General features: G+C 43.4%; 2 protein-coding genes across 6 annotated transcripts in view; one reads left to right on the forward strand and one right to left on the reverse strand.

The window, feature by feature from the left end:
* DKK3 (dickkopf Wnt signaling pathway inhibitor 3) overlaps positions 1-16773 on the forward strand; it is a 105924-nt gene extending 89151 nt beyond the window's left edge. The window contains exons 5-8 of one of the 2 annotated variants that reach the window (XM_074998912.1): positions 5013-5157; positions 7344-7400; positions 12720-12876; positions 15989-16773. In XM_074998912.1, coding sequence (XP_074855013.1) covers positions 5013-5157; positions 7344-7400; positions 12720-12876; positions 15989-16241 — 612 coding nt within the window. In that variant the 3' untranslated portion in view covers positions 16242-16773. The remainder of the gene's footprint in view (positions 1-5012; positions 5158-7343; positions 7401-12719; positions 12877-15988) is intronic. The other variant, XM_074998913.1, reaches the window with a different exon arrangement.
* A 6617-nt stretch (positions 16774-23390) lies between these two features.
* Positions 23391-27300, reverse strand: part of USP47 (ubiquitin specific peptidase 47) — a 129043-nt gene continuing 125133 nt past the window's right edge. For 2 of the 4 annotated variants that reach the window (XM_074997377.1, XM_074997374.1), the window contains one exon: positions 23391-24539. In XM_074997377.1, the coding sequence (XP_074853478.1) occupies positions 24365-24539 (175 nt within the window). In that variant the 3' untranslated portion in view covers positions 23391-24364. The remainder of the gene's footprint in view (positions 24540-27300) is intronic. The other 2 variants (XM_074997375.1, XM_074997378.1) reach the window with 1 other exon arrangement.

The following is a 27300-nucleotide window of genomic DNA, read 5'->3' on the forward strand; positions in this document are numbered from 1 at the left end:
ATAAGAAGGAAGTAATACAGTTGAACTACTGTAATTAAGGCCTAGTCTACACTAACATCTGCCACCAGTCTAATCTATGTGACTTCCACTACTCTGACGTTGTTATACTGACCATGACATCTTGCGTGCGGTAAGGTCAGTGGAGGCTGTTCTCCCATCGACGCTGGCTACTCTTCTAGTGCCATGGTGATAAATTGATGGCCAGTGGATTGATCACTGGAGCATTGGTCCTTGGCATAGTGGCAACAAGCCCTAAGAACTCGACCTACTGTAATTTTGAGATGGGCACCTTGCAAAATTCTTAATTCCTAATTAGAACATAGGAGTTCTGCTATACTCACATGCTTAACATTAAACTCCTGTGTAAATCTTTACACGATCAGAGCTCGAATGCCAGTAAAAAGATGTGCTTGACAGTAGTGGGTGGTGGTGGTGTTGTGTCATCATTGTACTACTGCAGTTTGGAAGAACCCAAAACAAGAACCGAGTGTTCAGGAGATGATACATGCATGTTAACTGTATATTACAAATGAGCCCCAATATATTTCAAATCTAAATACCCTCACACTGCAAAGCAGCTTGAGATCCAGTCCCAGATTTCTACCCACGTTTTGTAAGTAACACCAGCTTAATAATGGGGAGACGTGCAGGCCCTGGTTGCATTCCTTGCCCTGCCCTCCTCAAGTCCCATCCCAGCTTACTCACAGAAGTAAGAAATGATCTGGAGAAAGGGGTAAAAGGTGTGTGTGTCTGGATAGTTGAATCCCAAGTAGACTGAAAACATCCACTCATTGGGGCAGCAGCAGTCAAAAGCCAACAGAATGTTGGGAATCATTAAGAAAGGGATAGATAGCATAGAAAATATTGTATGAACGTCTGTATAAATTCATGGTATGCCCACATCTTGAATACTGTGTGCAGATGTGGTTGCCCCATCTCAAAAACAATACTGGAATTGGAAGAGGTTCAGAAGAGGGTAATAAAAATGATAAGGCCTGTGGAATGGCTGCCATACCAAGGAAGGATATGATAGAGGCCTATGAAATCACAACTAGTGTGGAGAAAGTAAAGAAGTAAGCTGTATTTATGCCTTCTGATAAGGTTTGAAACCAGTCAGCCTTGCCAGAGGGCGTTGTGAAGACCAAGACTGTAAGAGGGTTAAAAAAAAATAATGTAAGTTAACAGAGGATAGGTCTATCAGTGGCTGTTAGCCAGGGTGGGTGGAGATAATGTTCTTAGCCTCTGTTTGCCAGAAGTTGGGAAGGGGTGACAGAGGATGTCGCACTTGAAGTTTACAGGTTCTGTTCTTTCCATATGGGGCACCTGTAAAACAGGATACTGGGCTAGATGGGTTTTGCTCATAAGAACATAAGAATGGCCATACTGGGTCAGACCAAAGGTCCATCCAGCCCAGTATCCTGTCTGCTGACAGTGGCCAATGCCAGGTGCCCCAGAGAAGGAGAACAGAAGACAATGATCAAGTGATTTATCTCCTGCCATCCATCTCCTGCCCTTGTACTGAAGGCTAGGGCACCATACTTTACCCCTGGCTAATAGCCATTTATGGACCTAACCTGCAAAAATTTATCGAGCTCTTTTTTAAACCCTAATAGAGTCCTGGCCTTCACAGCTTCCTCCGGCAAGGAGTTCCACAGGTTGACTGTGTGCTGTGTGAAGAAAAATTTCCTTTTATTAGTTTTGAACCTACTACCCATCAATTTCATTTGGTGTCTCCTAGTTCTTGTATTATGGGAAAAGGTAAATAATTTTTCTATGTTCACTTTCTCCACACCATTCATGATTTTATATACCTCTGTCATATCACCCCTCAATCGCCTCTTTTCCAGACTGAAAAGTCCCAGTCTCTCTAGCCTCTCCCCATATGGGACCCGTTCCAAACCCTAATCATCTTAGTCGCCTTTTTCTGTACCTTTTCTAATGCCAATATATCTTTTTTGAGGTGAGGAGACCACATCTGCACGCAGTACTCAAGATGTGGGCGTACCATAGTTTTATATAGGGGAAGTATGATATCTTTTGTCTTATTATCTATCCCTTTTTTAATAATTCCTAACATCCTATTTGCTTTACTAACTGCCGCTGCACACTGCGTGGATGTCTTCAGAGAACTATCCACTATAACTCCAAGATCCCTTTCCTGATCTGTTGTAGCTAAATTTGACCCATCATGTTGTACGTGTAATTTGGGTTATTTTTTCCAATGTGTATTACCTTACACTTACCCACATTAAATTTCATTTGCCATTTTGCTGCCCAGTTACTCAGTTTGCTGAGATCTTTTTGTAGTTCTTCACAATCCCTTTTGGTTTTCACTGTCCTGAGCAACTTGGTGTCATCTGCAAACTTTGCCACCTCACTGCTTACCTCATTTTCTAGATAATTGAAGAACAAGTTGAACAGGATCGGTCCCAGGACTGACCTCTGGGGAGCACCACTAGTTACCCCCCTCCATTGTGAAAATTTACCATTTATTCCAACCCTTTGTTTTCTGTCTTTTAACCAATTCCCGATCCATGAAAGGATCTTTCCTCCTATCCCATGACAGCCTAATTTACATAAAAGCCTTTGGTGTGGGACCGTGTCAAAGGCTTTCTGGAAATCTAGGTATATTATGTCCACTGGGTGCCCCTTGTCCGCATGTTTATTAACCCCTTCAAAGAATACTAATAGATTAGTTAGACACGACTTCCCTCTGCAGAAACCATGCTGACTTTTGCCCAACAATTCGTGCTCTTCTATGTGCCTTGCAATTTTATTCTTTACTATTGTTTCTACTAATTTGCCTGGTACTGATGTTAGACTTATCGGTCTATAATTGCCAGGGTCTCCTCTGGAGCCTTTTTCAAATATTGGCATTATATTGGCCGTCTTCCAGTCATGGGGTACCTAAGCGGATTTAAAGGATAGGTTACAAACCACTGTTAATAACTCCGCAATTTCACATTTGAGTTCTTTCAGAACCCTTGGGTGAATACCGTCTGGTCCTGGAGACTTGTTACTATTCAGCTTATCAATTAACTCCAAAACCTCCTCTAATGTCACTTCAATCTGGGAGAGTTCCTCAGATTGGTCACCTAAAAAGGCTGGCTCAGATTTAGGAACCTCTCTAACATCCTCAGCCGTGAAGACTGAAGCAAAGAAATCATTTAATTGCTCCGCAATGGCACTGTCTTCCTTGATCGCTCCTTTTATATCTTTATCGTCCAAGGGCCCCGCTGCTTTTTTAGCGGGCTTCCTGCTTCTAATGTATTTAAAAAACATTTTACTATCATTTTTTGAATTTTTGGCTAGCTGTTCCTCAAAATCTTTTTTGGCTTTTCTTACGACGTTATGACACTTAATTTGGGAGTGTTTATGTTCCTTTCTATTTTCCTCACTAGGATTTGACTTCCACTTTTTAAAAGCTGCCCTTTTCTCTCTCACTGCCTTTTTAACACGGCTGTTAACCCATGGTGGTTCTTTGTTAGGTCTCTTACTGTGTTTTTTTATTTGGGGTATACATTTAAGTTGGGCCTCTAGTATGGTGTCTTTAAACAGTTTCCATGCAGCTTCCAGGGATTTTAGTTTAGTTACTCTACCTTTTAGTTTCTGTTTAACTAGCTTCCTCATTTTAGTGTAATTCCCCTTTTTGAAATTAAATGCCAGAGTGTTTGCCCGTTGCGGTGTTCTTCCCAACACAGGAATATTAAAAGTTATTATATCGTGGTCACTATTTCCAAGCGGTCCAGTAACAGTTACCTCTTGGACCAGATCCTGCGTTCCAGTCAGGACTAGATCGAGAATTGACTCTCCCCTTGTGGGTTCCTGTACTAGCTGCTCCAAGAAGCAGTCATTTAAGGCATCAAGAAATTTAATCTCTGAATCCCGTCCTGAGGTGACATGTTCCCAATCAATATGGGGATAATTGAAATCTCCTATTATTACTGTATTTTTTATTGTGATAGCCTCTTTAATCTCCCTTAACATTTCAGCATCACTATCACTGTCCTGGTTAGGTGGTCGGTAATATATTCCTAATGCGATATTCTTATTAGAGGAATGAATTGTTATCCATAATGATTCTACGGAACATTTTGATTTTTTTAGGATTTTTGTTTCATTTGATTCTATATTATCCTTCACATATAGTACCATTCCGCCACCCGCACGACCTGTTCTGTCTTTCCGATATAATTTATATCCCGGTATGATAGTGTCCCACTGATTGTCTTCATTCCACCGTGTTTCTGTGATGGCTATTATGTCAACTTCCTCCTTTGATATGAGGTAGTCCAGTTCACCCATCTTATTAGACAGACTCCTAGCATTTGTGTAAAAACACTTTACAAAACTACCACTATTTATATGTCCGCCTTTCACAGACGCCTTGGATTTTTTTATATGCGATTGTTTCACATCTGATCTTGCCCATATATTATTTCCCACATTCCCTATCTGACCTAGAATGGCCATTCTTCTGAGGGGAAACCCTTCTGTCTTTGGGAGGCGTCTGTGATTATTGTGGAGGGCTCTACGCAGAGAGAATGCCATTGTCAAAATTTTGCACTCTGAGATTGCCAGGCATCTGAGAGATGGTTGATCAAATTATCAAAAAGTAAACAAAGTGATACACAATGAATATAGGGTTGTCTTCGAAGGTATGGACCACTAGCACATTTGGAAAGCTGTTGTCCTAGGAGACTTTGCCTCTCTTTCCTCCTTTAAGTGGGAACTGGTCTTTCCTTTTTAAAGCCCTGTGATGACAAGCTAGGTGCAGCACTTCCTTAAAGTGATTTAGATCTCACTGGGATTTGGTTTCCCCATTGCAGTCAAGTTTAAGTACATGTGTAGTTCTGTTTTTAACCCATGGCGTAATCAAATTCTTAAAACTGACACACACAGCTACTTGTCTGTGCTTATGCATCCCAGTCATGTGTATCAGTGCCAAGTTCAGTGCTGGTGCAAAAAACAAAGAGAATTCTGTTGCAGTAATTTTCCCCTATTCTTCTAAGCCTTGCTCACGTGATGCTGAATGCTGTGGAGACCAGCTTTGTGTCTGGGGCAAATGCATGGCAGCAACTTCAAAAGGCGAGAATGGCACAATTTGTGAAAATCAACGTGACTGCAATCCAGGAACATGCTGTGCTTTTCAGAAAGGTAAACTTGTTTTTGTGTTTTAATCTATTCATTTTATAGTACAAGAAGATCTTTAACTCAGATGAAGTAGCAAAACCTCCTGTGTAAATCTACTTTGCACTGTTTTAACTGTGGAGTTTGTTGTGATAAAGCCTGTATAATGGTGTGGAACAGGGTCAGGCCAGCAGACCCCAGATGGAAGGGTGAAACACAGCTCAGAATGCAGCTCGGGCTGTGTGTGTGGGGGGGAGGGAGAGAGAGGAGAGCAAGGCCCAGTTAAGCTCCTAGGTGGAGACAATAGGGAGTGGTAGCAGTTAATTAATGAGGCCCAGCTGGTCTCACTGCCAGAGTACTGCAAGGGTTTAAAAAGCAGTCCCAGTCAGAGGAGAAGGAGGGAGGAGGTGGACAAGGTAGGCTCCCCCCCTCTTTTTCCTCAAGCATGTCTGGAACCTCTAGTTTTTGGCTGGTGTGGAAGTAGGTCGCTCAATTTTTTGAAGTTGTACGTTACTAAATATTCCCTTGGTGAGTGTAGCTGTTGTTACTATCTTATCTATTTCCAAGTTATAATTGTACAAGACCCAGAGGGGTTGGAGAAAAGCTTCATACATACAAAAACACTTATTTATAGTTGAAGCTTACATTAAATTCTGTAGCTTCAGAGAATCTTAGAAGCCATTAAGCCCCACAATAGCCTTGTCAGATAGGTAAGTATCACTGTCCCTCTTGTACGATGCACTGCTGCCTGTGGGCTACAGGAGCCTGCAAAAAGGCAGGTATACTGGCTCCTACTGGGGACCAGAGAGTGGGTGGGCACAGCCTGCCTATGACTAAAAGGTCCCTCTCAAGAGGGGGGATCCACTAAAAAGACATGGACAAGGTAGGGAAGTGGAGGTGGTTGAGAGGAGAGAAAATAACAGAGACGACAGCGAGGGTAGGGTGACCATCCATCCCATTTTTCCCAGGATAGTCCTGTATTTAAGCTGTCTCACAGGCATACCAACTTTGAGAGAATAGGCAAATCGTCCTGTATTTTGCAGGGCTCCTGTTCCCCGGTATCCTGTGTCTTGGGGTGGTAGCCTCTCCTGCTAGGGAGCTCCTCCACTGGGTGGCTGCCCAGTTCCCCAGAGCTCTGGACCATGTAGCAGCAGCTCCTACTGCAGGGGAGTTCCTCTGTGGGGCAGCTGCCCCATTCTCTGGCATCCATGGTGGCTGGCAAACTCCGCAACAGGGTGGCTGCCTCATTCCCTGGTACCCTACACTTAAGGGAGGCAGCTCCTGCTGCCAGGGAGCCCCTCCACAGGTTAACTGCCTTGTTCCCTGATGTTCCATGCCTCAGGAAGGCAGCTTCTGCTTCATTTCCTGCCCTCCACCCCCCACTGGGGGGCTTTGAAACATCACCCCCCCACCCACACACACACACCAGGGGTTCTGGAGCACCCATCTGCCATTCCCCTTCATCCTGGTGGCCTCAGGTAGGCTGCAGAGTCCCCATCCCTGCTGTCTTACCCTGGAGGAGGAGCTCCCATCACCAAGGCCTCCTGATGGGGTACAGCAGCTCTGTCCCCATCCCCAGAAGACAGTGTCCCATATTTGCCATTGGGCAATGTGGTCACCCTAAGCAAAGAGGAGAGGGAGTAGCTCAACAGGGGAGTGCCCAGCTCCCACTCCTGCAGTGAGACTGAAGCCTGGCTGTGGAAAAGCCAGGGGGAGAAGGACTGACCAGCCAACCCAGGTTGGCAGTCAGGTGCAGCCTAACGTCTCCGGTGGCCAGGCCCAGGGATACCCTGCCACAGGAGACAGACTTTGGGAGTGAGACCTGCTTTCTACAACAGTGCCCTGCAGTGGAAGTGACATACTTCCAACATTCTAGAGTGGAATGGAGTGAGCACAGTGCATAGTGTGTTTATACTGGGTGGTTACATCATTCTGTGATTTGAAGACGGCATAACAGCCATGTCTACTTTCCATACCAAAGGAAAAACTCAATAGGTTTTACTTTTTGCCGTACGGAGTTGAAAACATTTTCGTTTCGTGCCTTGCTCTCTCAAATTATTTTTGCTTCCCTGAATGGCTCTTCCCGCGGAAGAAACAGGGAGACCACCAGCTCAGGTAATGGTATAAATGGGAGTTCTAGTATGAAAGGTTGTTGGGCGTTATGATGCACTACACAATACAGACTTAGGGTTCTATGATTTTATGACCTGCAGAGAACACCCCACTAATCCACGCGAGGGCTACAGCTGTGAAGATTGACAGAGGGAAAGGTAAATGAGAAATTAGTTCCAGCCTGGGCCTCATTCTTTCCACTGAGTCAACCTCAAGCCTTCATCTGCTTACCTACTACAGTCTCTTATGTGTTACACCCATGTCCCTCCTCTCTTTTATAGTATTAGTGCCCAACCCCAATGTTCACTCTAGTCTGTGGAGATTTTTTTCAATGTTGCTATTTATACTGGCCTCTCCCATGACAAGAAAGTCACCTCATACCTTTGAATTTTCCATGGCGTCTGCTGCCTGGCACCATGGTGTCAGAGTGCTAGGGAAGGCCCAATTCAAGCAGCATCCAAGTAGACTATGTCTACACTATAGGGACCAGTCAACAGAAGATGCTGTTGGAAGATCTCTGCCAACAAAACCTCTGTCAACAGAGCATGTCTACACACAAAAGTAGATGTGGTTGGAGGCTGGCCAAGGCTACGAACAGCCGGGTGCAGCTTCCATCCACCAAATCTACAGGGATGGGGTGCGGATCGGGAGGCCCTACAGGAGAGTGTCTCCTGCTTCACCCAATGACCTTCTGCTAGTAGGGGCCCTAAACCCACAGCCCTATTCTGTCCCCCATGACCCCTCCCTGTGCTCACTCACCCCTCCCCAACAACCAGGCCATGGGGGTTATGAACAAATTAACTTTTATTTTAAAATAGAAAAACTTGTGCAAAATAAAAAATTGTGCAAATAAGTGTTTACAGCGTGCAACAACAGATAACTGTATACATGGGGGGGGGTGTGATGGGGGGGGGCCGCGACCCTGCTGGGGAGTGGGAACCCAAGCAGTGCTGGCCACCGGCTCCCCTTCCACCAAGGGTTTGGGGTCCCCATTGTGGGTGGGATAGGGCCAGGAGCACAGAGAGGTATGGAGGTTGGGCGGGGGGGTGGCGGTCAGCCAGGTCAGGTTGGTGTGGAGGGAGTTGGGTGGGGAGCAGCTGTGGCCAGCAGCCACAGAGCCAGTCCTAGGACAGCTGGCAGTATGTCCGCCAGGGGCATGCAGCAGGAGCAGTGGGTGGCTGGGTCAGCTGGTCCCATTGGATTCTGGTGATGACATCCAGCCAGGACATCAGTAGGGCCCAGGCCCGCACCTATCACTCCCAGCCTCATGCCTGCCTGCCCCCCCGTCCCCGGTCCTCCACTGCCGCGGCTCCAGGAGGTTCATCTCTGGGTCTAGCCACGTAGGCCTGCAGGGCATCATCATCATCAGGCTGGCGACAGCCTCTCTGGCTATGGGCCCGCCCTGGAGGTGGTGGGGTGGTGGCCTTCTCTGGCACTGCGCCTGGGATGGCTGGTTCTGGTCCCTGGGTGGGGCTGGCTGGCCCCACTGGCAAAGTGGGACTGGCTTGGCCCAGCCCTCAGATGGTGCAGCTGTAAGGGAGAGGGACATTCCCACCATGCAGCCCCTAAGTCCCTGACCCCACCTCCCTGGGCCAAGTGATGTGGATGTGCCAGGAGCAGAGCTGACTGCTGCCCCCTCCACCATCTGACAGGCTAGTGGCCCAGGGGAGGTGTCTGGCCACAGAGGGGTCCCCGCATAGGTGGCAGGAGCACCTCTCTGGTGCCCCCTCATACACATGCAGGTGCTGCCTGTAATGTGTGGGTATGACCATGATCCAAGAGCCGCATTCCTTGGTGAGCAAATCAGAGTAGAGGGACAGAAGGGGGCTGGGGGGAAGTCAAGAATTCGATTAAGCCAAGTATGAAAAAGAGCCCCTAAAATGACCCAGAAAAATCCAGTCCCAGTTCAAACCACGTGTTAATGTATTGAATTTGAATACAAAAGAGAGTTCAGCAGCCTCTCTGTCCAAACTGTTGTGAAAATTCCTCTTCAGTAAGACGCAAACTTTTAAGTCATTAACAGAATGACCCACTGCATTAAAATGCTGGCTGACAGGTTTGTGGATCAGGTGTGTTTTTATGTCTGTTTTGTGCCCATTAACTCTTTGCATTTGCAGTCTGTCCAATATTGGACAGAAGTGGGTCTGTCCCACAAATGCACACCTACTAAATTATTTTGTTAGTCTTTAAAGTGCTACTTGATTGATTTTTTCTTTTGCTAGTATATAGACAAGCACAGCTTTCTCTCTGTTACTATTCCTTGGTAGTGTGTTTGGGTGTCAGGCCATGCCCCTCCCCCAGGCTTGCATGGCCCCTGTTCCCTGAACTCCACTTTCCTCTATGATACAAGCCAGTAGCTATATCTGAAATAGTACACTTCCAGTATCTTACTGGAGCTGACTATTTCAGCAATACAAACCCTTCACAGCCAATTTGACTCAAGTCAAAGTTGAATCCTGACAACAAAGGATGCTTAGATCAAAGCCTGTAGCTGCAGGGGAAATACTGAAGTTGATGATTCTTACCTTGCCCAGAAAAACATTACTGAAACTTTAATGGAGATACTGTTTAAATACCACCTGACTCTGCTCTTTTTGTCAGTAGATCTCACAGTGCTTTACAGAGGTGGTCAGTATCATTGTCCCAATTTTACAGATGAGGAAACTGTGGCCCAGAGTGGAGCAATGATTTGCCCAAGGTCACCCAGCAGGTCAGGAACAGAGCTCAGATCTCCAGTAAGCCCTACAGCCAGAACAGTGCAAAGATGCACTTGTGTAGATTAGAATTGGGCCAACTGGGTTGTAAATTGAGATTTATGGAAAATCCAGTCTTAGGCTATAGCTAATCCTAAATCGAAAATTGTGAAGGGCATGTTGAAGGTTTAAGGCTTTTAATTATTTTGGTTAACTGTGATTTTCATGGTAAATGGCTCTTGTGTAATCTTAGAAACAACCAGCTGCTCATAGCTCTTTCATGAAGATTACCATTTTACATAAGTTGCAGTTGTGAGAATGAAAAATGAAACCTGGAAAAAAGTAAGCAGTGTCAGTCCAGTAACTCAGTTTTCCCAACTATTTGAGGTAAGCCCCAACAGCTGTAGAGAGTTTTATATTCTTCTTGGACAGTAGCCCCAACGGTGATCCACATTAGGATGTGCATGCATCCAGGTGCTCTTATTTAGAGGTATTGCACCAGCAGTCATTCATCAGCCAGGCACCTGCACCATTGTTTCCTGATATGAGCATGCAGAGGGAAGGGTGGAGCCACGCCCCCATCCCAAGCTCTTTCTAAACTGCCAGCAGCTTATGCGAGAGCATGGTGGTGTCTGCTAGCAAGACATTCGGCTTCCTAAGAACATAAGAACAGCCATACTGGGTCAGACCAAAGGTCCAGCTAGCCCAGTATCCTGTCTGCCAATGCCAGGTGCCCCAGAGGAGGTGTACCGAAGACAATGATCAAGCGATTTGTCTCCTGCCATCCATCTCCCGCCTTCGACAAAAGGCTAGTCACCATACCCTACCCCTTGCTAATAGCCATCTATGGACCTAACCTCCAAACATTTATTGAGCTCTTCTTTCAACTCTGTTAGAGTGGTGGCCTTCACAGTGTCCTCTGGCAAGGAGTTCCACAGGTTGACTGTGCACTGTGTGAAGAAAAACTTCCTTTTATTAGTTTTGAACCTACTACCCATTAATCTCATTTGGTGTCCTCTAGTTCTTATATTATGGGAACAAGTAAATAACTTGTCTGTATTCACTTTCTCCACAACATTCATGATTTTATACACCTCTATCATATCGCCCCTCAGTCTCCTCTTTTCTAGACTGAAAAGTCCCAGTTTCTCTAGCCTCTCCTCATATGGGACCCGTTCCAAACCCTTAATCATTTTAGTTGCCCTTTTCTGAACCTTTTCTAACGCCAGTATATCTTTTTTGAGGTGAGGAGACCACATCTGCACGCAGTACTCAAGATGTGGGCATACCATAGTTTTATATAGGGGAAGTAAGATATTCTTTGTCTTATTTTCTGTCCTTTTTTTAAGTATTCCTAACAGACTATTTGCTTTACTGACTGTTGCTGCACACTGCGTGGATGTTTTCAGAGAACTATCCACTATAATTCCCTTTGCTGATCTGTTGTAGCTAAATTTGCCCCCATCATATTGTATGTATAATTGGGGTTATTTTTTCCCACTGAGCATAACCTTACACTTACCCACATTAAATTTCATTTGCCATTTTGCTGCCCAATCACTCAGTTTGCTGAGATCTTTTTGAAGTTCTTCACAGTCTGCTTTGGTTTTGACTATCCTGAACAGTTTCCTGTACCACACTTTTTACATTACATCATTTTGCATATGTTTGTGTATGTGTACATGCACATTTGGGGTGGAGGATGTTCCCTTCTTCTCTCTCAATCTCCACACAACCAGACTAATGAAAGACCAGAAGGCTAATTTTTTTCATGGCAAAGCAAGGTTTTTAATTAAAGTATCTCATCTAAGGGAGTGGGGCATTATATTTGTTAGCACCTTCATTCTGATGTTCCTGACACTCCTTTACAATATTTCTAGCATTCTAATGTATATTGCAGTACTTTCCTTTTCTGGTCATCGTTGCTCTTTAGCTCAAGAGCCCCACAGCATCCTGATGAATAGCTTTTCCCTCTAACGGGTGAATTTCATCCTGTTGCAGAGGGTCAGCATAACGCCTACCCAACACAAGCTGCACTTGAGTCTGCTTTTGCGTTTTGAGTTATTTTGTGTTTTTGACAGATCATCACAGTTTGATTTTAGCGTAGATTCCCACTCCCACCCCCACCCCGTAGGTGAGGGTTTCCAGATGTGTACAAGATGCAGTGAGTAGTAACTGTTGAAATCTACCAGAATTTTTGGTTTAAAATCTGGGTAGGTTTCAGCAATCACTGCTCACTGCTGCCTCCTCTGCAGAATGGTATGTTTACCCATTTTTATAACCACTCTTTTCAGGTGCAGGTCATTACAAAAATACATAAGTATCAATTTATTGCCAAATTGTTACTGGTTTTTCTGTGAGGAGGATGGGGATTGTCAAAGCCTGAACATGAACCAAAAACCACAGTACAGTATAAATCAGTGGTGTCTCAAAGGAATTTAACAGGTGCCCCCCATGCAGGCCCCCCACAAGCCAGGCACCCCCACCTCACTGCCCCCCCAGTTAGGCATGCACACAAACCCTATGCAAATTGCCGGTGACTCACCGGGCTGTCAGCAGAGCCACCCCAAGCTACATGTGGCGAACAGACGGCATATTGGATACCGCAGGTATGAATGATTTGAAGTCTTACTCCATCTAGTGGAAAAGCAGATGGGAGAGCTACCTCTCTAATGGCTGAGGGATTGAAAAGAGCTCCTGGCTTACTGTCTGTCTTTCATACGCAGAAATGAAAAGTAACACTGTGAATCAAAATCCTTGTGTGTTTATTATTTTTGCATGCAGACTTTCTGTTCCCTGTGTGTACTCCATTGCCTGCAGCAGGAGAACCTTGCCATGATCCTTCAAACAAACTCCTGAACCTGATCACATGGGAGCTGGAACTAGATGGAGTGCATGAACGCTGCCCATGTGCAGTTGGCTTGATATGCCAGACTCGCAGGTAAGACACTGGAATGCTCAAAAGCTCCGTCCTATAGTGATTCTTTGAACCCTTCCAAGGTTTGTGTGAAACACCAGCACTCTGCCCTAAATAAATTCTTGTTTCAAGCTGCACATTGCTTTAAGGGCTGGAAATCTTGACCTCTTTCCTCACTAACTTTGGTAGAAAATCTTCACTGATGCAAAGATATCTAAAGCCTCTTGCCCTGTCCTAGCAGGCACCATATTCCTGCTTGTCAGAAAGTGGCACAGTGAATGTATTACTATTTTTTGTCCAGTGTTATTTCTGATATTTGATCTGATTGTGATTAACGCAATATAGGATCTAAGAAATACTAAAGGGGAGAGGAATCAGTCAGACCCAAAAGTCTGCAACCTGCGGCTCCAGAGCCACATGCAGCTCTTTAAAGACTTCTCTGTGGTTCCCACCGCTATAATTGCAAAGTTTAAAAAAAAAAAAAAACCTCCTGATTATTGATAAATTGTGAACGTCTAAAAGCCCAATAATGAACAACTCATAGATGATATGAGATCTCCAAATGCTGGATAACTCCCCCTTCAATATGTGCAGTGCATTGTGGGATGTGATACTGTATCTGTGTTTTGATCATGCTGCTAATAAAGTCTTGATTTGGGGGAAAAAAAAAAAGGAAGGTTCCAGCATTCCTGCTGTGAAGGGCAACACACATTTTAAGAAAGAAAACTGAAATTAAACATGAAGTAAAGTTGGCATAATTAACTTGGGTTCAGGAGTGAAAGTCATGAAGATAGTGGTACAAAACACACGTAGGCTACGTCTACACGTGAAGCCAACATCGAAATAGCTTATTTCAATGTAGCAACATCGAAATAGGCTATTTCGATGAATAACGTCTACACGTCCTCCAGGGCTGGCAACGTCGATGTTCAACTTCGATGTTGCGCGGCACCACATCGAAATAGGCGCTGCGAGGGTACGTCTACACGCCAAAGTAGCACACATCGAAATAAGGGTGCCAGGCACAGCTGCAGACAAGGTCACAGGGCGGACTCAACAGCAAGCCGCTCCCTTAAAGGGCCCCTCCCAGACACAGTTGCACTAAACAACACAAGATACACAGAGCCGACAACTGGTTGCAGACCCTGTGCCTGCAGCATGGATCCCCAGCAGCCAGAAGCCCTGGGCTAAGGGCTGCTGCCCACGGTGACCATAGAGCCCCGCAGAGGCTGGAGAGAGAGCATCTCTCAACCCCCCAGCTGATGGCCGCTATGGAGGACCCGGCAATTTCAACGTTGCGGGACGCGGATTGTCTACACGGTCCCTACTTCGACGTTGAACGTCGAAGTAGGGCGCTATTCCAATCCACTCATGAGGTTAGCGACTTCGACGTCTCGCCGCCTAACGTCGAAGTTAACTTCGAAATAGCGCCCGACGCGTGTAGCCGCGACGGGTGCTATTTCGAAGTTAGTGCCGCTACTTCGAAGTAGCGTGCACATGTAGACACGGCTGTAAAGTGTTAAGAACTAGAATATGCAAAAAGTTTGTCTTGCAGTAAACATGTATCACATTAGAAATCAGTGTGTGTGCTGTTCTTAAAGTAGGGGTTACAGAAAGTATGTTTGTTGTTTAAGGACTGTCTTGTATTACCAAACTCAAAAATCATGGCTGTTCTTGATATTTTGGTTGTTGACCCTTGGTCTAACCCATCAGACAGTTACGTCTGCTCTCTCACTAGCTGGAAATACCCAAAATGTTTATGCATTTACTATAGCAGATGCACATATTTCACTAACATTAGACAACTGTTACTCTCTTTCCCCCTTTTCTGATCACTCCTACTCCACTGCCTCTAGTCAGTGGACAACAGGTGCCTTGTCCTAAAGATTCATGCAGAATATTGTACAGACTTTCCTATGGAAAAGGACAAATAGGAGCATCCAGTGTTTGCTGTGAAGTAAGGCTTTAATTAACACTTGAAAGGTGCAGATTTAACTCCCTGCTCTTTGTTTCAAAATATAAAAAAATTGACCTCTCAGCTGTATTTAGGTAAAAGCAGGTCAAATGTTATGAAGGAGGGCCATTAGCTTTCCAAAAAGCAGTCAGGGAAAGACACAGGTGAATGGCATTATTTCACTCTAATGTCTGTAAATTTCCCATTACACTGTTCACATTAGGATTTCACTTAGAGAAATAGTTCATGTACATGTAGTTTTGTTACAGCACGTAATTGATCTCAGTCCATTTGAACACTGCATTTTTAGTTAAATCAATTTATAGTCCTGCTGATCACAGCAAGAATATACCAAACGCATCATATCTGCCATGTTTTATACCTAGGAAATAAAAAAAAAGCATGGCAAGTGTGGTGATGCCAACACTGAACAAAATAGGACTTGAACATATTGAAAAAAAAGTCAGCTATGAACGCTATAATTGTTAGCATAATGACTGACAAAGTGTGCAACTGACAGAAATCCAATTTGCCTGACTTGCAGAATCTAATGGTTATGTAAGTAGGTGTCATATTCCAAGAGATTGATATGGACTAAGTTCAGCCTCCTCCATGAAATTATACCAATTTTACATGATGACTAGTCTGGCATAGGGCAAACATTCTGCATATTTGACCCATGAAAATCTCCCAAAATCGTACAGATTTTTCTCATCTCCAGTAAGCATGAACACATGCAAATTCCCCTGACTTCTTACAAGCTTACAGCTTGCAGCTTACTGGACCCCTTCTTCAGAGCAACAAAACAGATCTTTAACCTAGGAGGCTGCCCTGTTTTGAAAAGAATAAAGCTGATCAAAAGTTCCCAAATGTTAATTTTGGCAAATTTCTTCCTCTTACTCCTTTCCAGGGTTTCCTCCCCCACCCCCATTCCCCGTGCCCCAACATTTTACAGCAAGACTCATAACTCCGCCTCACAGATTTCTTTAAAAATTCAGTCTTCAATGTGAGCTGTGAATCACTTGCTATAATCAGGTGTCTTACCAATTCAGGGGAATGGAATTGGAAGTCTTGTTCTTCCATGTTAGCCAGGAGGGGTGTGCATGTGAAGGTAGTTTGCTATTAAAGAACTGAAACAGTGACCGGTCTCAAACTAATGGCAAGATGTTTGTTTCTCAACAGTCACAGCTCTGTGTCTACATGCGAACTGTCATTTAATGAAACCAGCAGTAATGAAAAGGAAGAGCCTTTGCTGATGGATGAAATGCCATTTCTTGGTTTGATACCCAGAGATGTACTGGGTGATTATGAAGACAGCAGCATTATTCAGGCAGTGAGGAAGGAATTGGAAAAGCTGGAAGGAAATATTTCTGAAAAGACATATTTAAGTGAGCCGGACTTGGCTCATGATCTGCTCTTTGGAGATGAGATTTAAATTAAATAGATTGGTCACTGACATGATACAAATTAAATTTCTAGATGGGTGTAGTATTTTGCTTGTATAAATCCTGAACACACATACTGCTGGATAGAAGTGCAATAAATAATATTGTGAAAGGGTTCTTTCTAGCTCTTCCCCAAAACCTGCAGACAGATTTTTTTTAAATCAATGCAGAAGATTGGACTAAGCTAAATGAGAAAAGGCAAGTAGGGGCCAAACCATCAGTTTTTCTTGGAGTAGCTACTCTGTCCTGAGTGGGTGCCAAAATGAACTTACTGATTTGTTAAGAGGAAAGAAGTATAATGTGTCACAGTGTTAATGTTTTGTGCATCATCTCATTTAAATTATTGGTTACCATAAGGTGAAATTTTTAAGCATTGAATTTTCTTTACATATGTTTGGAATTGTTAGTGTTCCAGAGTGAGGAAGAACCTGCCTCTTGGTTTAGGTTATTTTGGAGGTCCTGGTCTTCAACCATGTGTGTGTTTCTTTTTACAATACATAATCACAGTGAAGTTGCAATAAATATGGCTTTTGTTCAATTATTTGAAGCATGGGGGGGGAGGGGAGGAAGACATGGATTCCTAGCTCATCCACATTCCAGTATTTCTTTCATTGGTTTGGAATTTTGAAAAGTACAATAAAGAAACCCTGTAACATAGTTTGTAAAACAAAACAGAATTGGGACAAATGCACATAGGTGATAGGTACTCTGCAGATGAAGCTTGCACCTGTTTCTGTTGAAACCAGCTCTACCTCACTCTTACTTTCCATGAGGATGCCACATCAAGCTGTTCATAAGTACATTTCAGATTTACTGTACCGGAGGATTGTTCTTACCTGCAAGACTAATTTCTTCCCTTCCCTAACATATCTGCCTATACTTCATAAACTGCTCTAATCTGATGTAATTGCCTATTATAAAAAGCCCAGCTCCACCATGCTCCTGGAAGAAGTCCTTTAAGTATAATAGTAACAGAGAGGAAGCCGTGCTAGTCTACACACTATCAAAACAAAAAGCAGTCAAGTAGCACTTTAAAGACTAGCAAAATAGTTTATAGTAGATGTATCACATATTATAGGAGTAGAGAAGGGCCTGTTGAAGTATTACCCTTTCTTACAATCACAGCAATACTGGTGCAGTATGCGGTGTTCACATGTAGTACTTGGCATTGGTCTCTAAGCTACAGGTTGTATAAGAAATAGGTAGACTGTATACTCCAGAAAAAAAAGCACGTTCAGATTTTACATTCGGGGTGGTGCAGGAATTACAGTTCATATAGCACATTACAGATGAATGAGGGAAAAAAAGGCCTTCAAAAAGCCATATTTGGCTCATATAAATATGTACAACAGTCAAGAGGGTTCCCCCTCCACATCAATGTGATTGAGGTTATTGTTAGAAGAAAGCAGTAGCCACTTTAGATCAAACCATGAGAAGGATGAAAAAAATGGACATGGATTTTTGTGGAACATCAGAGAATTTATGATATTCTCTAAGGGACAAAAAGGCTATGAAACTGTCCAGGTCATTCTGGATTCTCTTTCTACCCTCCATCATATCTATCTCTCCACCTAGTTTTGTGTCATCTGCAAACTTGCTAAGGGTGCAATCCAGGCCCTCATCCAGGTCATTAATAAAGATGTTGAATAACAACCCCCGTTCCACCCCACAACCGAGCCTTGCAGCACTCTGCTTGAAACCGACTACCATCCAGATATTGAGCCAATGACCACTACCTGTTAGGCCTGGCCATCAAGCCAGCTTTCTATCCACTTTATAGTCCAAGGATCCAATCCATAATTCCTTAATTTATGGACAAGAATGTTGTGGGAGCCCGTATCAAAAGCTTTGCTGAAGTCAAGGTGTATCACATCCACTGACTTCCCCATGTCCACAGAGCCTGTTACCTAGTCATAGAAGCTAATCAGATTGGTCAGGCAGGACTTCCCCCTGGGGTGACTCCATGTTGACTACTTTTGATCACTTTCCCCTCTTCCAAGTGCTCCAAACTGGATTCCTTGAGGATTCCCTCCATTATTTTCCCCGGGATTGAGCTAAGGCTGACTGGCCTATAGTTCCCTGGACTCTCTCTTTCCTTTTTTAAAGATGGGCACTACATTTGCCTTTTTCCAGTTATCTGATCTCTCTCTCGCTCTCCAGGAGTCTTCAAAGATAATGGTGAAAGATTCACCAATGACCTCTGCCAATTGCCTACGTATCCTTGGGTGCATTAAATCCAGACCCATGAATTTGTGTACATCTAGTTTTTCTAGATAGCTCAGAACTTGTTCCTTCCCCACAGATGGCTGCCCTCCACCTTCCCATAATGTATTGTCTAGGACCGTCACGTGAGAGTTCACTTTGTCTATGAAGGCCGAGGCAAAAAAAAGCATTGAGTACTTCAGCTTTTCCTACATCATCTGTCACTAGGTTACCTCCCTCACCCAGTAACACCCCACATCTTCTCTGATAACCCGTTTATTTTTAATACACTTGTAGAAACCCTTCGTGTTACTCTGCACATCCCTTGCCAGCTGCAGTTCTACTTGTGCTTTTGCTTTCCTGATTACTCCCCAGCATTGTCCAGCCATATGTTTATACTCCTTCTTAGTCAACTGTCCATGTTTCCATTTCTTGTACGCATCCTTTTAAGCCAACCTGCAGTCCAGTAGCCTTTTTTGTTTTGATAGTATTTAGACTAGCACAGCTCTCTCTCTGTTACTATGCAAAGTAGTAAAGGTTCTCCTGGCAGATGACGAATTCAGCCTATATAAGGATGATTAAAATAATTCTGAATACATGAACATACTGACAAAAACATACTAGCAACTCTCAGGAGTGCTTTACACGAGGACACGTTAGCCTTTCCAGGTTCAGTTTTTATTTTTCCTGGGAATTTTCCAATATTTATTACAACAAAAAGGTGGAAATTAGTGCAATTTGTTCCTGGGTTTGTGTTGGTGGACAGAAAGACGAGAAAGAAGTATTCAGTACTTGACTGTTCTGAATACTAACAGAGAGGAAGCCGTGCTAGTCTATACACTATCAAAACAAAAAGCAGTCAAGTAGCACTTTAAAGACTAGCAAAATAGTTTATTAGGTGAGCTTTCGTGGGACAGACCCACTTCTTCAGACCATAGGTTCTGGTCTGGCTATGGTCTGAAGAAGTGGGTCTGTCCCACGAAAGCTCACCTAATAAATTATTTTGCTAGTCTTTAAAGTACTACTTGACTGCTTTTTGTTCTGAATACTGTTCCTCAATGTAGTTTCCTGCAGAACTAAAACAACTCAAAACACAATGCTGCCTGAGTTTTATAAAGCAATAAATCTCTAATCCCCTAATAAAACTTCTCATGGGAACAGTGCACTGTTGTAGGCTCGTAAATATTTAGAGGCTAATAAATTTAATAACTGGGACACACCATTTGCTGCACACAACAACACATGGAGATATACCTCTCCCATAAAACTGGAAGGGATGCATCCTCAGTGCTGATGGCCCATTTAGATCAAAAAAGGTAACCAACCCCTATTTCCTTTCCATAAATGTGTGTTTCCTGTTTCCTATTCTTTCCAGTGAAGAGTCTACAAAAAATCTCTAATTTTAGGAAGCATGAGTCTCGCTCAATAGTCCAGAAAGGTGAAGTTCTCCAATATATACACTGTAAGCTATTGTTGAATTCTCAGGGAATGTGAAATCACACCAAGAAGAGAACATAGCAGATGGTGAATGAAAAGAACTGAATTAACATGCAGGAAAACATCAACCATTTTCTTCCAGGTCTAAAAGATTCTAAACCTAAATTCTGGTTTTCCTGCACCAACGCTGTTGCTGGAATATTGCTCCCACAAACATCAGAACCCATTCAACATTCTCTACTGCAGTACCCTGTAACAAAATGGCATCAGTCACCGAAAAGGAAATCACTAAAGCGGTCTTGCAGTCATAAGTAAGCACTCCCAAGCTTCAACTTTCCTCTGAAGAATCCTCCCAGCATGAAGATGCTCCAAACAGTCATATTTCACATTTCCCTGCCCAAAGAACTAGTTAACTAAAATCTTGATATTATTTTATCCCTTTTCTTTCTCTCATTCCTAGTTTTCCCTTAGCAACTATGTCCCAATATAAAGGTCAAGATTAATAATTTAAAAATACCAATTTAACTTTATTGGAACAACTGCTGTCCTAGTCTCCCAACCCCATGTTCTTCAGTGCTTCTGTGACAGGCTCTATACTGCAGGTCTATACTGCAACCGAACACCTGCACCTGGCTCATGTCAACTGACTTGGGCTTGTGGTGCTCCAGCTGTGGGGCTGCAGAACTGCTAAGTAGGCATGTGGGTTGTCTCTGGGACTCTCCTCTTTTGTGGGGTTCCAGACCTCAGGCTCCACTTGAGCCCAAAACAGTTTTACAGCCCTGTGGCCTTAATCAGCTGAAACATGCCAGCCACAGGTATTTAACTAGTGTCAATATACCCCCAAGAGTCTACGTATGTATATAGCTGATGCACTATAAAAAAAGTCATCCCAGCAACCTGAGATGTCAGAATGCTAAGTCCCACAATGCTCCTTTTCTTCTTGCACCCATGTCACCTAAACTGGGGATGGTGATGGCTCTATGCCACAAAGGTATTTTCCACTCCACAGGATGAATCCCTTGGGGGAATACTGTTCTACTGAATTTGTCTGCTTTGTGCCACTGGACAGATCTGAGGCCGTAGCATTCCTACACATCTTCGTAAGTACTCACCTGTGATTGGAGGTGGAAAGAAATAGTCTAACTCCGCAGCTCATGCAGCAAGTCTGTGCTGCCTCTGGTATTTGCAGACTGGAGAAAAAAAAGAGTTGCAACCTGAAATTCTGCAGTGGGGAAAGAATTCATTTCCAGAAAGTAAGTTACTCGGTAATACATCTTCATAAATACATTAGACCAGAATACTCTGTATAAACACTCTCCTTTATACACTCATCCCTCGCTATATGAGCATAATAGGATCCCAAATTTCTGCTCACAGGCAAAAACTCATAAGAGTGACACTAAATTCCCATTGAAATACATGTAGAAGTCTCCAGTTCGTTCCAAGGGCTTGTAACTTGACATAAACCAGTTGAGTTTAGGCAGTTTTCTGATGTATTTGAAGAGTTTGGCACCAAAAATAGGATGTAGTATATGTATGCAGAACAGGGATTCCCAGCCTATCGGTCAGGACCCAAACATGGGTCCCATTAGATTTGTTAAAGGTTGCCAGCCAGGCAGTTCCCAGCTGCATGTGGCTGTTAAGGAAGCCATTTGCAGTTTTTTAACACTGCTGTCCCAGGCAGATATCAATAGCAATAACTGCTGGAGATGGCAGCGCTCTCTATCACTAGGGATAGCAATTACCTTATGCCTAGGCTCTGAAACCTTAACACTGGAGTTAATTGCTGGGAGCAGGAGGGCTGGGGGAGCCACCCAGCCTAGCAGCCCCAGTGAAGAGGATGCGGGACGAGGAGTGTCAAAGGCTGGAGCTGTTGATAGAAGCAGGGGTGGGGTGTCTAAGACTGGGTGAAGTTTGGGGCTGCAGGGAGAGTCTAATGCTGGGGGTGGTTTGGGGCTGTGGGGGAAAGGGGCTCTAAAGCTGGTGGCAGTTTGTGACTGCTTGGGCAGGCTCTAAGGCTGGAGGAGGTTTGGGGCTGCTGGGCGGGTTTAAGGCTGGAGGAAGTTTGGGACTGTGGGGAAAAGTTAAAACTTGTCTGAGGGTGAGGTCTGTGCGGTGGGCCTAATAAAGTAAACCCTGGAGTTACTCAGGGGTTGTTCCTGCAACACTTGCATAACTCGAATTTTCCTGCAAGGGGAGTAGAGCTAGGAACCACCAGGGCTGGTCGGTTTCCTGGCTCCCAGTTTGGCAGGAGCTGGGCACCAAACTGATCAGCTCATGGCTGGTCAGTTTCACATTCCTGCCATTACAGGGGAGGGAACTAGGCTAAGAGCCTTCTTCCTCTCTTCCCCCAGCCTAAGGGCTGTCAGACAGCTGCATGTCTGAGGGAAGGGAGGGAGAAGGCTCCAGCTCCGCATCTCCCCACCCCCAGCCAGGGACACCACAGCAGGAGCTGAGCCAGCCACAGGGCTGTGGGTCTCCCTGCCCCCCGGCCAGGGACACCACTCATATAAGCAGGGGAAGTTCACTCATATAGTGAATAAAGGTAGGTATTTATGTTCCTCATATTAGCAAGTACTCATAAGTAAAGTACTCATTAAACAAGGGATGGGTGTACTATGTATTTGTACCTTGAAATTCAGAGACTAGCTTTGAAAAAAGCGAATGTACAGATTAACATGGAACCACTCTAATTTTTTTTCCAGGTTTAAAAAAAAATCTACATAAGTTTAATGATTTATATAACACAACTGAATGAACAAATGTTTTATTGGCATGTTCACTGCTGTAAACAGCACGAGGCATGAAAAAAATTTACCAAAATCTTTTATTGGTTGTTATAAATTAGATATTTCTAATTATACATTGTTTTTGTTCTGAACTGATCTTTATGTAGCAAAGCAAAAACTTGTTGTTTCCAGGCTTTGCAATGAAATCACTTTGACTGATTCAGTCTGCACCACAATCCAAACTACCAGCAAGTTTATACTGTGAGGTGTTAAGAGGGTGTCCAAATATTTAAACAAATAACTATGAAACAACTCTAGGAAAAATTAAACTGACTTGCAATGAGACTAAAAGATGCAAACTTATGTCTTCAAAAAGATGTACAAAAATAAGTAACAGAACAAAAAACACAAAAAACACTTATTAACAAAGGAAAATGCAATCCTAGCATTGCCATACCCAGCATTGACAAACATAAAAGCTACATCTGCACTGCTCCTTCTTTTTGGAAGCGGCATTCAAATTCGGCTGATTGGAAATGCAAATAAGGGGCAAATTTAAATATCTCATACCTCATTTGCATACTCCCAAGGAATCTCACTTCTGGCTGAGCTGCTTTCAAAAGCCGAAACAGCCACATAGACAGAGTTCATTTGAAAGGAAAGCCTGCTTTCAAAAGCACTCTTCTTTCTAATTTTTTTCCCCAGAAGGGTGCTTTCAAAAGCGGAGTTTCCTTTCAAATGAACCCTGTCTACATGACTATTTTGGCTTTCAAAAACAGCTCTTCTGGAAGCGAGATCCCATGGGAGCATGCAAATGAGGCATGAGATATTTAAATACCAGTCTCATTTGCATTTCCAATCGGCCACATTTGCAGGCCTCTTCTGAAAGGGAGGGACAGTGTAAACACAGCTAAAATGAATACAAATTTAAATAACTAGCTATAGTTTCAAATGTACATAACGAATATAGATATGTGAAAAGAAATACCACGGTAAGTAGCTGAACTGTAGTTCTGCTAACTGTACAGGGAAGATTTTATTTACACATTGAATGCAATATAGTAAAATTGCTCTTCTGCTTCCATAAACTAAAGAGTTACCTTACAACACTTAAGCAAAATGAGCCAAGACCTCATGGTATCTTTCTAAAAAGTACCTTTTTTAGACTATATTTTAAGGAAGAATAGTCCAAGGATTCTTCTAAAACTTTACAGAACTTTTACAGCTGGCTTTTGAAAAATCCATTACATCTTCACCTCATTTTTGCTGCTTTCCAAAAGCCGATGTGTTACATTTACTTCCCAGCCTTCAATGAGGTAATGTGTGTATCACTGAAACAAACAAACAAAAAAAATTCATTCATGGCCTTTGCACAGCTTTTATTATTAAGCTATGAGTATCCTGTTTGATGCTAGTTTTACTAGCTTCTCTGTGCACACTGTCTTCAATAATTTGCACTCATTTGCCTCCCTCTCTCCATTTTTTTTTCCATTCAATATTTATTTGCACATCCATTTAGCTTTACAGTACATTTGACTATAGTGCACAACATGATTCAAAGTCAAGCAGTGGCCCAACTGGGCACTGAGTTTCTGATTGGTAAACTAAAGCCCAATCAGTGCTGGTGTCATTGCTTTACACCTAATGAGTGTCCTGCCATAATGGCACTACACAGTAGTAGTGAACATTTTTTTTTTAATCGTTTAAAACAAAAAAATTCCCAAAGGAAAATGCTATAGTAAATGTCAGTCTTGAGTCAACTCTTTATTTGGGGCGCCGTCCAAATAAATTTTTAGTGCTTTTTCTTTACGAGGGGAGTAGGTTATACGGTGTCCAGTTTTTTGAAGTCTGCTGCTTTCTTTTTTCATTAGTTCGTTTCTCTGTTCATCTGTCAATTCAATTAATTCTTCAGTTTTATCCCTAAAAGAAGAAGAAATTGGTAATTTAAAATCAGCTGTAGTAAAATTATGAAGTTATACAAACCGGGTGTCTCATTAGCTCAAAGAACTTGCTAGACTTTTCATACTGTATATCATTAGGTATTGCAAAAAACGCAATCCTTCCCTCCAAGCTTTTTCACATTCATTCATTGAGTATCCTCTGTGCAAAGCCTTTTATGTTTTCTGAGACACACAGAATTACACATAACAGACCCAATATAAGGAAACAAGAGAAAGAACCAAAGAAGCTTTTTTCTCCAAAATGTTGCCATATTGGCTACAAAAAAAAAACAAAAACCACTTAGGTAATAAATTGAGGCGGGAAGATAAGAATATAATTTGCCAAGATATCTGAACTTTCAAGTCAAGCCGTGGTTCTACATCTACTAACGGGGACAAACGTGAATTAAAAAAACTTTTTTGTTTCAATGTCCATTTTACAATGCGGAAGAACAGCTGCAGTGATCAGAGCACTCTGGCACTCAGAAATTTTACACAGGAAGATTGGAGTGCAGACATGCTTAAGGCAACCCATGTTAGACTGCCTTACATGCCTTCCAGTGGCTGATACCCACACTATCTTCCTCCTGTTAGTGGTACGCATCCTCAGCAACAGCACTTCTATTAACTAATGAGGGGCAGTGCACCCAGGCTCTTAGCTCATGCACCTCCTTGCTGAGAGCCCATCGCCAACTGGGCTTCTTCCCTTCTCACTCAGAGAGATGGGGGAAGCCACCTGGCACTTCTTGCCTTTAGCAGAGAGAGCCACATGAAATCCAGCTGTTGTGTTGCTCTAGAGAGAGACTGCTGCCCTTACTGCCCTGACATAAGCCCTTCACCTCTCACGGAGGCAAAATTATGTTAGTATACAAGCTGAACCTCTCCAATCCAGAACATGCTCATCCAGCAGGATTTTAGTTAGCCGGACAACAACTTACGGGTGTGGCTAAGTTTCCTGTGGCCCCTTTAAGTTTGTTTCCAGCAATCAGTCATGGCTCTCAGTGTTCTGTGCTGTTATTTAGCTCTAATTTACCTCTAAATGTCTTCTAAGAGCGCAGTAAGCAGTGGGGCTGGGTCTACACTACAGAGTTTTCTGGACAGAACAGGCCTTCTGTTGACATAACTCAGGGAGCGTCTACACATTTAAAGCATTCTGTTGACAGTCTCGACAGAACCCTGCATTTTCCTTGACAGTATTATCCCTCAAAAATTTGAGGCATAACAATCTCTGTACAGAGTACTGTTCACAAAAGTGCAGCGTAGACACTTCTGTCGGCAGAGAGGACTTCCGGTTGCCTGGCAGCCCTCTTTGCAGAGCTGTCACTCTGCTTTTTGGCACCTGAGGGCAGTGCAGTCTGGCAGTTCTCTGGTGACAGAGCAAGTTGTGTGTAGATGCAATCTGCTGACAGAGGTTCTGTTGAGATTACCCTGTCAACAGTAACTTCTGTCGACAGGTGCTCTAGTGTAGACATAGCCTGGAAGTGTTGGAAATGTGCTAGATAATACTGACCTCCCGTGGGCTAGCAAATTCTTTCATTTGGCACTGGTCAGGTTCTGAGCATGCAGGATGAGAAAGGCTTAACCTGTGGTAGGGAACTTACATAGGCGGAAGCAAGGCTGCAGTGTAGTCATTGACAGGTCATTGTAAGCTGACTTATATTAACTCTGTAGGACAGAACAGTGTTTCTCAACTTTTTTTTAAAAATAAAGCATCTCTTTTCCAAAATGTGTACCCCCAGACTGCTGCGTACCACGAAGGGTACATGGGCCACTGGTTGAAAAACACAGTTCTAAGGTAATCTGTGGACTTGAAAGAAGTGCCGTTCGACCTTTCCAATTATTGCACCATTTTCAGGAGTCAGATTTGTTTTGCATACCACCAAGTTATACCTCACTGAAAAACTACTTACTTAAAAAACATGAAGAATTATCACAGAAGACTACTACTGAAAACTTGCTGACTTTCTACCCTCTCATTATCAAATAAAAGAACTGGAATAGAAATATTGTACTCACATTACGTTTCAGCATAAGGCTTATGAAGCAGCACACACAAGTCACTAGCTGAATGAGCTTTTAGACTGTACTGATTTTACTTGAGTTTTTCCATGTTGCCTGTTGTGAAACTAGGCAAATACTTAGATGTGCTGCTGTACCCCTTGGAAGGCCTCAACATACCCACAAGGGTACACGTATCTCTGACTGAGAAACACCGATACAGAACAAGCCTTACTAAGCTAGTTTTCCTGGTTAGCTTCCCAATGCCCCTTCATCACGCCCCACACTGCCTTTTCACTCTTCATTAGACCCCTTCCTCTGCTCTCTGGACTGTCACCTTGTGAGTGAGTGGGCTTGCATGTTCCAATGAATCTAAGAGTGATGCTGTAGCAAGTCTCAGTACTCCTGGCAGGGTCACCCACGGTGGCAAAGTCAAGGGGGAGGGTCCAGACAAGGAATATTCTATAAGTTCTCAATAGGAGAACAGGTGGAGGATAACAAAGGCTGTGATGGTTGTGAAGGAGGATGAAGGCTGAAGCAGACAGAGACTCAATGGTCATGGATTCCATGTCACTGGGCCTTCCATCTGTTAAGATCATGTGATGGCTGCAGTGCAACAGTCCCCCCCAATACTGAAAGAAGTCACACATAGGCATCTTCCTCTGCATACTACTCTCCTAAGATTAATCCCTATGGAAACTGGAGCAGGATAGTGAAATCTGGAAGCTTTTAATCATGGACCA

This window comes from Carettochelys insculpta, chromosome 6 (assembly GCF_033958435.1).
Source record: "Carettochelys insculpta isolate YL-2023 chromosome 6, ASM3395843v1, whole genome shotgun sequence".
Taxonomy (NCBI): Eukaryota; Metazoa; Chordata; order Testudines; family Carettochelyidae; genus Carettochelys; species Carettochelys insculpta.